Genomic DNA, 13,399 nt, shown 5'->3' on the forward strand with positions numbered 1-13,399 from the left:
GCGCAGTTCAAGGTGGAGGCGAAACTAATCAGCGTCTTATTTAAAATTTTAGCAAGCATAAAGATATACGATGCAGCACAGTTATTTACGATTAATACTTTAAATCCGGACGTTTGAAAAATTAAATCCGTACAAACAATGGCGGTGCGTGGTAAATTGCGCCGTACAAATATACAACTGGGGGATTAATGTAATGAACTAGATTTAATTTGGGACGCTTAAGTAATACCGGGGTTCACCGCAAACTACCAACCAAGTTTCCTAGGCGTAATTCAAAAAATATATTATTTATCCAGGGGAAATTATGAGACGGCACCCTCTGTGACAACTAACCCGGAATTTCTCGCCATGTTCACACTGAGCAAGCTTTGCCCGGGTATTAACGTACTTTGTGTTGAATAAATGAATTTTCTATTTTAATTTAAAACTTACTTTGCTATAACATATAAATTAAGTAAGGGACAAGAACTAATAGTTCTATGAAGGTTCTTCACACTCCCCGGCACAGGGATCCATGCCAATTTCTTCGAAATCCTTTTCTAAAGCTGCCAAATCTTCCCTCGCTTCGGCGAACTCCCCTTCCTCCATGCCTTCACCAACATACCAGTGGACAAACGCCCGCTTCGCATACATTAAGTCGAATTTGCAATTAAGGGTGGCAAACGATTCTGCAATTGCCGTCGTATTCGATAACATACAAAGAGCCCTATGTACTTTGGCCAAATCACCACCTGGTACAACAGTGGGAGGCTGATAGTTGATTCCCACTTTAAAACCTGTAGGACTCCAATCCACGAACTGAATGGAACGTCTACTATTCTTTATTGACGTTATTGCCGTCGTGACGGATTGAGGAACGACGTCTCCTCTATATAACAGGCAACACGCCATGTACTTCCCCCTATTGGGGTTGCACTTTATCATTTGATTTGCTGGCTCGAAACAAGCGTTGGTAATTTCTGCCACGCTCATTTGCTCATGGTAAGCTTTTTCCGCCGAAATAATAGGGGCGTAAGTCGCCAACGGAAAATGAATGCGCGGGTAAGGCACCAAATTGGTTTGGAACTCGACGAGATCCACATTCAAGGAGCCCTCGAATCGCAACGAGGCGGTAATGGAGGACACAATCTGGCCGAGCAACCTATTCAAGTTTGTGTATGTGGGTCGTTCAAGGTCCAAACTCCTTCGGCATATCTCAAATACGGCTTCGTTATCCACCAGAAAGGCGCAATCCGAATGGTCTAAAGTCCCGTGAGTGGTCAACACGGCGTTGTAAGGTTCGACTACTGCATTAGATAAATGTGGAGATGGGAAAATGCCAAACTCCAGCTGGGATTTTTTACCATAGTCTAGAGACAGACGTTCCATCAGCATCGGCGTGAATCCCGAGCCGGTACCACCGCCGTACGACCGGAAAATAAAGAACCCTTGAAGACCTGTACAGTGGTCCGCCTGTCTCCTTATCCTGTCCATCACCGAATCGATGATATCCTTGCCGACACTGTAGTGGCCTCTTGCGTAGTTATTCGCAGCATCCTCCTGGCCGGTGATGAGCTGCTCAGGATGGAATAACTGACGATAGGATCCCGTTCTTACTTCATCCACTACCGTCGGCTCTAGATCAACAAAAACAACCCGTGGCACGTGTTTTCCCGACTCCGTTTCATTAAAGAAGGTGTTGTAGCTGTCGTCTGCTACTACTGGTTCAGATATGAAGTGGCCGTCCGGCTGGATTCCATGCTCTAAGCAGTATAATTCCCAGCAGGCATTGCCCATCTGGACCCCGGCCTGACCTACGTGAATTGAAATGCATTCGGGCTAAAAGCAAAATTATTTTTTATTTCTTTAAAATTCTATTTTATAATCATTACCATTTTTACTAAACTGAATTGCTGAATTAATTAATGCGGATTAGAATATTTGCTCATTTAATCGTAACCTAGGTAACCGAGATCATTTTTTTATTTTCACGTTGACTTGACTATTTTTTCATTTAAAATAATATTTATTTATATTGACAACCGAAAAATCCTATTACATAAAATAAACATAAATTGTGCAGATCTGGTTTTGTAAACATTACAGAACAGGTTTTAAATCAACGTTACTCACGCTTTTGTTTACTTTTAATAATTAAAACATCACATTTTTCAAAAACAAAAGATGGAAACAAAATGATTTTGTTGATCAAAAAACAGTTGCGCACACAAAACATTTCGGTTCTCCTAGACAACATTATTTCAAAAATTACTAAGAATCTGATACGCTGCATCACTGGCTTTTAGATTCGACCCATCCACTCATTTCATTTCCTCGTAAAGAAAGCCATTAAAAGATCATAAAGCATGGTACGTATTTCCCTTACGAAACAAAATCAATTAATCTGTTTTTCTGTAGCGTGAATGTATATCTGTGCACGTCGGCCAAGCCGGAGTCCAAATAGGCAACGCCTGTTGGGAATTGTATTGCTTAGAGCATGGAATCCAGCCGGACGGCCAGATGCCGTCCGAAAAAACGGTGGGAGGAGGAGACGACAGCTTCAACACATTTTTCAGCGAGACGGGTGCGGGAAAACACGTGCCCAGAGCAGTTTTTATTGATTTAGAACCCACAGTAGTGGACGAAGTAAGAACGGGAACCTATCGTCAACTATTCCATCCCGAGCAACTGATCACGGGCAAGGAGGATGCCGCCAACAACTACGCGAGGGGACACTACAGCATTGGCAAGGAGATTGTGGATTTGGTGATGGACAGGATAAGGAAACTGGCGGACCAATGCACAGGTTTGCAAGGTTTCTTCATCTTCCACTCGTTTGGCGGCGGTACCGGCTCGGGATTCACGTCCCTGCTGATGGAACGTCTGTCCGTCGACTACGGTAAAAAGTCCAAGCTGGAGTTTGCAATCTATCCGGCCCCACAGATATCCACCGCCGTGGTGGAGCCGTACAACGCCATCTTGACCACACATACGACCTTGGAACATTCAGATTGCGCCTTCCTGGTGGACAACGAAGCCATCTACGACATTTGCAGAAGAAATTTGGACATTGAACGGCCGACCTACACCAACTTGAACAGGTTGATCGGCCAGATTGTGTCATCGATAACTGCGTCGTTGCGGTTCGACGGCGCTCTGAATGTGGATCTCACCGAGTTCCAGACCAATCTGGTGCCCTACCCTCGCATCCACTTCCCCTTGGCCACTTACGCTCCCGTCATCTCCGCCGAGAAGGCCTACCACGAACAGCTGAGCGTGGCGGAGATCACCAACGCGTGCTTCGAGCCCGCCAATCAAATGGTGAAGTGCGATCCGAGACACGGGAAGTACATGGCGTGCTGCATGTTATACAGAGGAGACGTGGTTCCCAAAGACGTGAACGCGGCAATTGCGACGATCAAGACCAAACGTACGATCCAGTTCGTGGACTGGTGCCCGACAGGTTTCAAAGTTGGCATCAACTATCAGCCTCCGACTGTCGTGCCCGGTGGTGATTTGGCCAAAGTGCAGAGAGCAGTTTGCATGTTGTCCAACACGACGGCCATTTCCGAAGCTTACGCGCGTCTAGATCAAAAGTACGATCTGTTATATGGCAAACGTGCGTTCGTCCACTGGTACGTGGGCGAGGGCATGGAGGAAGGTGAATTCTCAGAGGCCCGCGAGGATTTGGCAGCTTTAGAAAAGGACTTCGAGGAAGTCGGCATCGATTCTGGCGACGGCGAAGGAGAAGGTGGTGAAGAATATTAAATTTTTTTTTCTTGTCCCGATTTTACTCTTTTCTACTATTTAATAAATTGCAACGTGCTTGTTTTGAACTTGGAAGGAAAATTTTATTTTGTGTGGCGAGTTAACTGAGGTGCCATCTAGTTTCGGGCTCGTGAAGTGCCTGTTTAAAGTTACAGGGAAGTTTAATTGATTTTGCTTGCTTGAGGTATTGAATTTTACTTTGTTTCCAATTAATTGAATGTTTTTAATTTAAACAATTATTTTATAATCAATTAAAACAAAACCTAGAACTACATTAAATGGTTAGTATCCAAGTAAACCTATGCTGTACAACTTTTTGTTTATATAATTCCATTAATTATTGTTATACACTCAACTGAACGTATTAAACAGACCAGTCAACGTTAAGAATTAATAACACCTCGTCAAATTCCAACGATTATTGGAAACTCACGTTCCGCAAGTTAGCAGCCGATACGTTCCTGCTGCTTCACGTGACCGGCTGCTCCCCCGACAATCAGGGAGGTCGGAATTTTCGACCCGGAAAAAAATTGTTTTATATAAGCCTCGTCCATGGCCGTTTCGTAACACTTTTGCACGGTGAATCTGGCAAATGCACATGTGAATAAAATTAATTCGTGACGGTGAACGTGCCGATTCGGGTCGTTGTGCACGTGTTGGCGGCTCCGGTTTCGATAAATCGCAGAGCGAATTCTTTCCCGTCGCTCGTTGTTTTATCCTTAATCGCAATTTGTATTGGCACGTTTTTAGTTGAACGGTGCAATTAATGAGCAACTATAAGCAAAGATAGGAAATGCTTCTTTTGACGTGCCGACTTACTTAGATAACACAGATAATCATCGGACAAAGGCAGTAGAAACAATAACAGACTCTAATCTTTAACGCCCCTTTAACGTAATTTTTTGGAAACCTCCACTCACGTCGTGGAAGCTGGTAATTCGATACGGTCCAAAAAAAACAAAATTATACACCTCATTAGCTATTTCAATAGTTGAACCGTCGGTTTAACAATGTTAATTAATGTTGTTGCTGCCAGTTTCATGTGGGAAGTCACGTATGTACCATGAAATTAACACATAATTAAACTGGGTTTCTTTAATGACACATCGAATCAAAAAATTGCAATAAATCATGCTACGGCCGATTGCGAAACGTAAAACTAGAAAATTTCCCTTGTATCGGTCGAATGAATCAAAGTTCGCTCTAAAATAACATTGTTTACATATTGGCCGTGTTGGAAATGGGTCACGCGATATTTCAAATTTATTACAACGAAAAATATTGGCCGGTGCCCCAACAAGTTTGAACTGTCTATTTTTAAGTGCTGTAATAAACCACACGAATTAACAACTCACTTTTTAATTGGTATTTTATCTGGTGCAGTTTTTAATCTGTTAAGACGTTCCAACGATCACCCGATGTTTTTTATCTAGGTAAATAATCTAAAAAGCGGGTGCACTAGAATTGATATTTTTATATACTCGTGATCGTTTGAGACAACAAAGATTTTATCAAATTCTTGTTACACATTACTTGATAATAATCTGGCACGTGTATTCGTAAAAGTTGCTAATCATTCTTGAAATAAAGACCTTCTGGGAATGTTAAACATGACTTCCAAAGGCACGAGCCACTAATTACTCGGAAAATTTTATTCAAAGACTTTCAAAACTACCTAAAACAAACAATTGTTAATTCCAGTTGTTTCAAAGTGTCCCCAGGAAGGTAACAAATGTGCGTCGAAGACACAAGTACCTAAAGTACTCAAACATGCTAAAAATAGTTCTATTAAAAATGTAATTTTATCTGCACTTCTTAAAACAAACGATTTTTAATTCAATTTGGTTTAAAGGGTCTTCAAGAAGGTAACAATGATACAAGTACTGAGTACTCATACATGGTTTTAAAAATAGTTTTATCCAAAAATGTAATTTTACCCAAACCTGTTAAAACAAACGATTGTTAATTCCAATTGGTTCAAAGAGTCTCCAAGAAGGTGGCAAAGGAGCTTCAAAGACACAAGTACATAAGTACTCAAACATGTCTTTAAAAATAGTTTTATAAAATATGTAATTTTACCTAAACTGCTTAAAACAAACGATTCTTAATTCCAGTTGGTTCAAGGAGCCTCCAGGGAGGTAACAAAGGAGCTTCAAAGACACAAGTACATAAGTACTCAAACATGACTTTAAAAATAGTTTTATAAAATATGTAATTTTACATTAACTGCTTAAAACAAACGATTCTTAATTCCAGTTGGTTCAAAGAGCCTCACGGAAGGTAACCAAGGAGCTTCAAAGACACAAGTACATAAGTACTCAAACATGACTTTAAAAATAGTTCTATTAAAAATGTAATTTTACCTGAACTTCTTAAAACAAAGAATTCTTAATTCCATTTGGTTTAAAGAGCCTCCAAGAAGGTAACAAATGAATTTCAAAAACCCAATTACTCAATATTACCTTTAAAAATTGTTTTATTACAAATCTGAACTATCTGAACTCTTTAAACAACAACGATTCTTAGTTTCTGTCAATTCAAAAACTCTAGGAAGAAAAAAAATGAGTTTGAAAGACATGTACATAAGTACTCAAACATGCCAATGTAAGGTACAGTTAAACATATCTCTTAAAAATAGTTTCCAGAACTCCTTAAAACAATTCTTAATTAAAGTTAGTTCAAAAACCCTCCAGAAAGTTCGGAACTACTTTTTACAACTCATTTTTACCTTCTTAGAGGGTTTTTGAACTAATAGGAAATAAGAATCGTTTGTTTTAAGGAGTTCTAGTAAAGTTATAATTTTAACAAAACTATTTTAAAGAAACAAGTACATTAGTACTCCGTTGTGAAGACAGAAAAAATGAGTTGCAAATATATATTTATAAATGTACTCAGACATGCCTATAAAAATAGTTTTATTAAAAATATAACATTTCCAGAACTCCTTAAAACAAACAAAAACACTATCGTTGCCAAGTAGATGCACATCTATCCGTAGTTCCCAAACACGTGTGTACTCAACTTACAATGTGACATTGAGAAGGAAAATGTTTTATGTAAGAAACCGATATAAAAAAAAAATTATATAAATAAATAAATTCTAAACGATATTGATTTAATGCTAATAAATTCGTTACGTAAAGTGCCAACATCTAAATGGAATTACTGGTTCATGTAACCTGTCCATAAATGCCTTTAGTACGTATCAAATTGAGAATTTGGACTTCCTGACAGTGCATTGTTTTGTTGCATGATTATCCGTTATTAAACACTAGATGTATTTATTCAAGTAGGTGCGAATTCATCGTGATAATTAATCCGTTTTTGAACAGGTGTTTATGGATTTTAATATCATAACAATTAATAAACGGTACTAATTTATGGTGTTCTCGAAAGTTTTCAAGAGAATTTCGATTAAAAAATTCACAGCTGAATCAAATAGGCGAAAAGCCAAGGTCAATCGAAAATACTTTCACATAAATAAACACACGCCGCACGATAAATATTTTTTGGGTGCACGAAAAATTCCAGATTGTCTCTGTAACGTATCGGCGGATTCTGTTCAAATCCAATTCAAAATAGACAATCGCGCACACAAGATATCAATGTCACGTTATTAATAGGATATAATTGGCATGATAACAAATTTTAAATGTAATTGCCTTATCAATTCCGGGAATTGGAGACGGTTCTCGGAATTTCCAAGACACACGATTACGAAACGAGTGTGTTGTCATGTACATCGAGATCTCCGACCACATGTTTTGGGATTAAAGTCTCCAACGCTTATCTCGGGCATTTTATTTTTGACGGAAGTCAATGAATTTTAGAGAAAACAACTGTTAGAGAGAAAAATGATATTGTTTTGGCTACGATTGAATCGGAAAAATTGAGGAGGGCATACCTCTTTTATCTTTTCTCAGTTGTCTTAACATTAAGGCCTTGTACAAGATGGTGCAACAGTCTTCAAAGTAATTTTATCTACTTAATAGTAATTGGTTCATTTTAGTGGCAAAATATCTTTCTGAATATTCTGAATTTTCTCCAGTAAATGATTTGTTATTCAATAATTCCTGTTGGCAGTTCTAATAGTGGAGTAATGAGATAAAAATTGTACTTAATAATATAACAATCCTATTTTAAAATAATAATTAAGATTACAATAAACACTGCTATCTTTTTATCTAGTAATAAATAAATAAATTAGCGTGACGTAAAAACCACACCATAAATTAGGTATTAATTATAGTTCTATAATTCCATTAAATCACGTGTCATCCTTTTATTTAAAACAACCAAAAAATAAAACAATCGTGTCTTTTTTATTTGCGGCAACAACACGAATAAAATAACGATTTAGGCCACCAACAAATTGAAAAATGAAAAGGCAACGATGAGAAGCAGGAACGATAGTTACGGGAGCATCACGTGGTTCCTCCACGTTACTTCAAACGTGATCAGGCGGCGCGATCATGTGAATGTCGACCGGTGCGATCCACGACAAACGTTCACGGATCGGCCGTTTTAAAAATACTCACACTACTCTCGATCGCCTTCGCCGTTCCGTCGGTCATCGAGACCGCCGTTCCGCCGTGCGTGGAGATTCCCCGTCCGCATCGCTTATCGGGCCCTTTGGACCTGAAAAACGGGACGAGATTCCGATTCGGTGAGGCCGATGCTTTTTGTTTTTGGCGATTGGACGTCGTGGGGATTCGATTTCATTGGTTTCTAAAGGTGCGGTGGGAAATTAATAACAAAAGATTTAGTTTTTATAACAATTTATTGTATATTTTTAGTAAAATTATAAACAAATCACATCATATATACAAAGGAGAGGTGTTCAAAGACAGACATGATATATTTTGCATATCTGTATCAAAAACACCTTATCAAAAGGCAGTTAATTAGTATAATGGTTTGAAATGAAAATTAACAATAAATAATATTTATTAATAATTATCAAAATCATAATACGAAAGTTACATCACAAATGATATGAATGATTTGAAATTTGAATGTCATATAAATGTTGGTAGGAAAGTAATGGTAGAAAAATTCCACACCGGGAAAGAAATCTTTGATGCAACTTCTGGTAGAAATTTGTTACTCATCTTGTACTCCATACCACCCACCTAAAATTTTCGATTCGACTTTCTCAGGACTATATCAAAAACTTCAAAATGTGCTCTTGTTAAGGATAAAGTCCAAAGAAAACTTTTCAGATTGACCCTGTTTTGGTTACTTTCAGAATAGAATTAAGTGAAACCAGTTAAAAATGAGAAAAATTGTGGTCCCGTCCAAATTGGGGGCACCAAAACACATAGTTCTCTTCCAAAATATGGTTCTAAAAGAACCATGCACTCTGGTGCCCAGAATTTGGACGCAACATCAGTTTTACTCATTTACCCCAGTTTCCTTCCCTTAATTCTACTAAAAAAGCAACCAAAAGCTGAACCAGCTCTCCGAAACACCCACGAAAAGTCATAATTAAGTTGAGTTTTATAAATAGCAAATTTTCGAGTTGTCACATAATTTTGGTTACTTTTCAAATAGAATTAAACAAAACCAGTAAAAATGACAAAAATTGTGGTCCCGTCCAAATTGGGGGCACGAAAACACATAGTTCTCTTACAAAATATGGTTCTAAAAGAACCATGCACTCTGGTGCCCAGAATTTGGACGCACTTCAGTTTTACTCATTTACCCCAGTTTCCTTCCCTTAATTCTATTGAGAAAGCAACCAAAAGCTGAACCAGTTCTCCGAAACACCCACGAAAAGTCATTATTAAATTGAGTTTTATAAATAGCAAATTTTCGAGTGGTCACAGTTTTGGTTACTTTTTCAATAGTATTAAACAAAACCAGTTAAAAATGAGAAAAATTGTGGTATCGTCCAAATTGGGGGCACCAAAACACATAGTTCCCTTACAAAATATGGTTCTAGAAGAACCGTGCACTCTGGTGCCCAGAATTTGGACGTAACATCAATTTTACTCAATTACCCCCTAATTCTACCAAAAAAAGTAATCAAAACCTGGACACAATTCGAAACATTCATTATATCGTAGTAAACCAGTCCTCCAAAACACCCACGAGAAGTCACTATTAAATTGGGTTTTACAAATATCAAATTTTCGAGTTGTCACAATTTTGGTTACTTTTCGAATAGTATTAAACAAAACCAGTTAAAAATGAGAAAAATTGTGGTCTCGTCCAAATTGGGGGCACCAAAACATATAGTCCTCTTACAAATATGGTTCTAAAAGAGCTATGCACTCTGGTGCCCAGAATTTGGACGTAACATCAATTTTTCTCATTCAGAAAGCAACAAAAAGCAGAACTGTTCTTTGAAGTTGCCACTAGTAAAATCCTTTTATTGTTTCGTTAACGTTTTGTTCAGATTGCGCTGAACGTTTTGTCTATAAATCCTGTTTAGTTCTGCTAAATACCAACGAAACATACCACTCATAAATTGGATTTTACAAGAATCAACTTTTCGAATCGTTTTGGTCTGAATAGAACTAAACTAGACAAGTTAAAAGTGAGAAAAACTGTGGTGCCATCTAAATTGTGGGTCCCAGAACATAGTTTTTATATATCACTTACATTACGTACATAAATTTATGGTATTTTTATGTCACGGTTGTTAAATGGTGGAGTTGTAAACAAATGAATTAATTAACCAAACAAAATAAAAACAATTGCAAATAAATTATGTTTATAAAAAATTAAAACATTAGAAATATGGTTCTTAATGAACCAAGTGCTCTGGCACCCAGAATTTGGACGCTACATCTTTTTTTTTATTTACCCAAATTGAAGTTAACACTTATGAGACACTGATCTGTACGTTTTGATTTCCTATCAATATTAAACTAACACAAGTTCGACTGACTCACTAAGAGTAAAAAAAGCAAACATTTTGCTCATAACTGAAGAATCGAAATGACAAATTATTCATAAAAGGAATTAACATAGGTTACTTCAACATCCTGAGTAGATATGAGTACAAAAAATAGAATCATATTAACTACAATTACTTTCCTACCTTTTCTATTGAATTATAATTTGGGCTTCCCATTTCGACTAAACACACCACAGTAGATGCTCCTCTCAAGGAAATTGTTCTCAGGATCCAACAGTAGTTTTACCACGTGTTCCAAATGATCGATCCATGGTCGTGATTCAAATGGCACAACCTAGTTACAGGATTCTGTTGATACTGCCAATAACTGCTGTTGAATTTATATTTAAATATGTAACTGGTTCGATTTGTTTCACAATCTTTCCTTGTTTCATACCTTTTTCAAACTGTTTTCGTATTTAAATGTTTATTGGTAGGTTTATTTTTGGACCTTCATCATCCCATTATACGTTGGTTTCTCAGGAGACTTCTTTTTAAGAGTTATCGACATGAAGCTCTTCTCAAACTTCTTACCATCACAATAGATCGACAGGGATGATATCTCCCCAGGTTTTCTTTATAGTTTCTATATTGGATTAATGTTTCATAACATTCTCAACGTTAGACCTGCAGGTATTTTATCATGTGTGGAGGAGCTGATGCTTTCTTGCAGGTCGCTGATTATAAACTAAATGTTTTTGTTAGTAACTATAACATTACACTTTTGTACATAGCTACCACAGAACAATAGGTTGCGTAGTAACTACATAATACACATAACAACCTCAGAGAACTGTTTTGTTTCAGATAACAAAAGAGGTTCGAAACTTTAAATTTAATACCAAGTAAATTGATAAATTTAATTTACATTAAAATCTAGAGACAATTCCTCAAAAAGTCTGGTTATAAATAGAGTTGTGTATTTGAAACAAAACATTTGCAACTGTGATTTACTTTTAAACAACCTTAGATCTAGTAGTAGTGATTTATGCAAACAAATAATTTATTTTATTTATTTGCTTATTTAATTAATTACAACTTATTTGAAAAAAACTTGATAAATATCACATTTAAACAATTTAAACATACATTTGTTATGTTATTTTGTAAATGATTTAAATATTTATCTTTTTACTTGTTTTTTAAACAATTTAGAATAGATTAAATCAATTTATTTATATGAAAACATATATTTTTCCAATGCAACTTAAAAACACCTTTTTTAAAAGAACATGAAAGTATTAAAACTAACCTAATAAATATTAATAATTATTTACCAAATATAAAATTAAAAATGAATAATTTGAAGATTACGACTTATTTATTAATAAATATGCTTGCCCAAATTTTTAATCTTTATTATTTTGATTACGTTTGTTTCCCAAATTATTCTGTTTAATGTTTTTACAAAATTTCTCTCCTCGTGTAAACAAAGTAAAAACACCAATATCAAATTGTTTATTCTGCTGACAAATAAACAAAAAATTATCTAATCAATCTGTACGTCAGAATTAACTTGTGCTGTCATTAGAACAAATGGTTTTCAAATATATTTGTATTTGATAAATAATTAACATATTTCTTTATTTAATAATTATAGTTTTTTCTTAGAAAAAAATTTACGTATTTAAAGTTGTGGGTATTTTCATTGCAATCAATTAAAACCTGTTTTAATCGAGTGTTTTATAATAAATAAATATTTAATTAGATTAATTGCACATTTTATTTTAAACACTTTCATATTACGTTATATAAAATTATCATTTTAGTTGTCTTTTATTTTGTAAAAGTGTAAGTAAATTATTTAATTATTTACAAAATTATGATAGATAAAAAGTAGTATTTAAATGTGTATTGAAAAACAGGTATGATGTATAATTTTTATTATTTCTTGTAAATCTTGACTAATAATTCTTGAAATATTTTAATACTTGATTATATATAGAAAAATATGAAGTATAATGAATAATTGTTTTTAAATAAATGAAATTCACAACCTTTTTTATTGGTTTTACTATCTTATTTATATAAATATAGTAATAGTTGGTTGTATATAGAAAACAAAAAGCTTGAAGAATTTATTATTGATATTTCTTATAAAATTTGAAAGTATAAATATTTATGACATTCAGCATAAAATATTTTATTTATAGATATATAATAGTACTAGTTGTATATAGTTTTTCTTACAAAAGTTGAATGTATTTATATTTATGACATTAAACAAAAACATTCAAAATATGCTTTAAATTTCAATAATTTTAACTATTTTAATTATAAAAACTATATAATGTATTGTATATATGGTATTATAGAAAACAATAAACATAGAAAATATGTATAATTACTTATAGAACTTGAATGTATAAATACTTGTTACTTTACATATCTTGTAGTTTTAAACACCACCAAAATATACCTCAAATTTGAATAGAATTTACTATATTATTTCTAGGTTGAATGTATAAGTATTGTAATTTTACTGTATAATTATTTATCATTCCATGTAAAACTTGACTTGACTTTAAATATAATATTAAAAATACCTACAATTTTACTATTTTACTTATAGTACTAAGTTGTATATAGAAAAACAAGAAACCTAGTGAAAATAATTTATTATTACTTCCTGTGAATTTTGACTGTAAAAATATTTGTGGCTTTAAACATAGAAACTTTAGAAAAATGTCTACTATATTATTTCTAGATATATTTTAATACTATATTTAGAAAAACAAAAAGTTTACT

At 34.8% G+C, this 13,399-nt stretch overlaps 2 protein-coding genes and 1 long non-coding RNA gene across 3 annotated transcripts; 1 reads left to right on the forward strand and 2 right to left on the reverse strand.

Annotated features, from left to right (window-relative positions):
* Positions 1-432: 432 nt before the first annotated feature.
* LOC109596198 (tubulin alpha-1D chain) lies at positions 433-2,060 on the reverse strand. Its single transcript, XM_020011695.2, has 2 exons — positions 1,872-2,060; positions 433-1,818 (listed from the first exon to the last, which is right to left on the reverse strand). Exons 1-2 carry the CDS (start codon positions 1,872-1,874, stop codon positions 478-480), a joined length of 1,344 nt encoding a protein of 447 aa, XP_019867254.1. The 5' UTR covers positions 1,875-2,060; the 3' UTR covers positions 433-477.
* A 145-nt stretch (positions 2,061-2,205) lies between these two features.
* On the forward strand, positions 2,206-3,815 carry LOC109596197 (tubulin alpha-1 chain-like). The gene is made up of 2 exons (XM_049968231.1): positions 2,206-2,348; positions 2,398-3,815. Exons 1-2 carry the CDS (start codon positions 2,346-2,348, stop codon positions 3,745-3,747), a joined length of 1,353 nt encoding a protein of 450 aa, XP_049824188.1. The 5' UTR covers positions 2,206-2,345; the 3' UTR covers positions 3,748-3,815.
* A 4,696-nt stretch (positions 3,816-8,511) lies between these two features.
* On the reverse strand, positions 8,512-11,631 carry LOC126265544 (uncharacterized). The gene is made up of 2 exons (XR_007548036.1): positions 11,049-11,631; positions 8,512-10,982 (listed from the first exon to the last, which is right to left on the reverse strand). It is a non-coding gene; the product is annotated as an uncharacterized LOC126265544 (long non-coding RNA).
* Positions 11,632-13,399: the final 1,768 nt, after the last annotated feature.

The sequence above is a fragment of the Aethina tumida genome, chromosome 5 (genome assembly GCF_024364675.1).
Source record: "Aethina tumida isolate Nest 87 chromosome 5, icAetTumi1.1, whole genome shotgun sequence".
NCBI classification, from domain to species: domain Eukaryota; kingdom Metazoa; phylum Arthropoda; class Insecta; order Coleoptera; family Nitidulidae; genus Aethina; species Aethina tumida.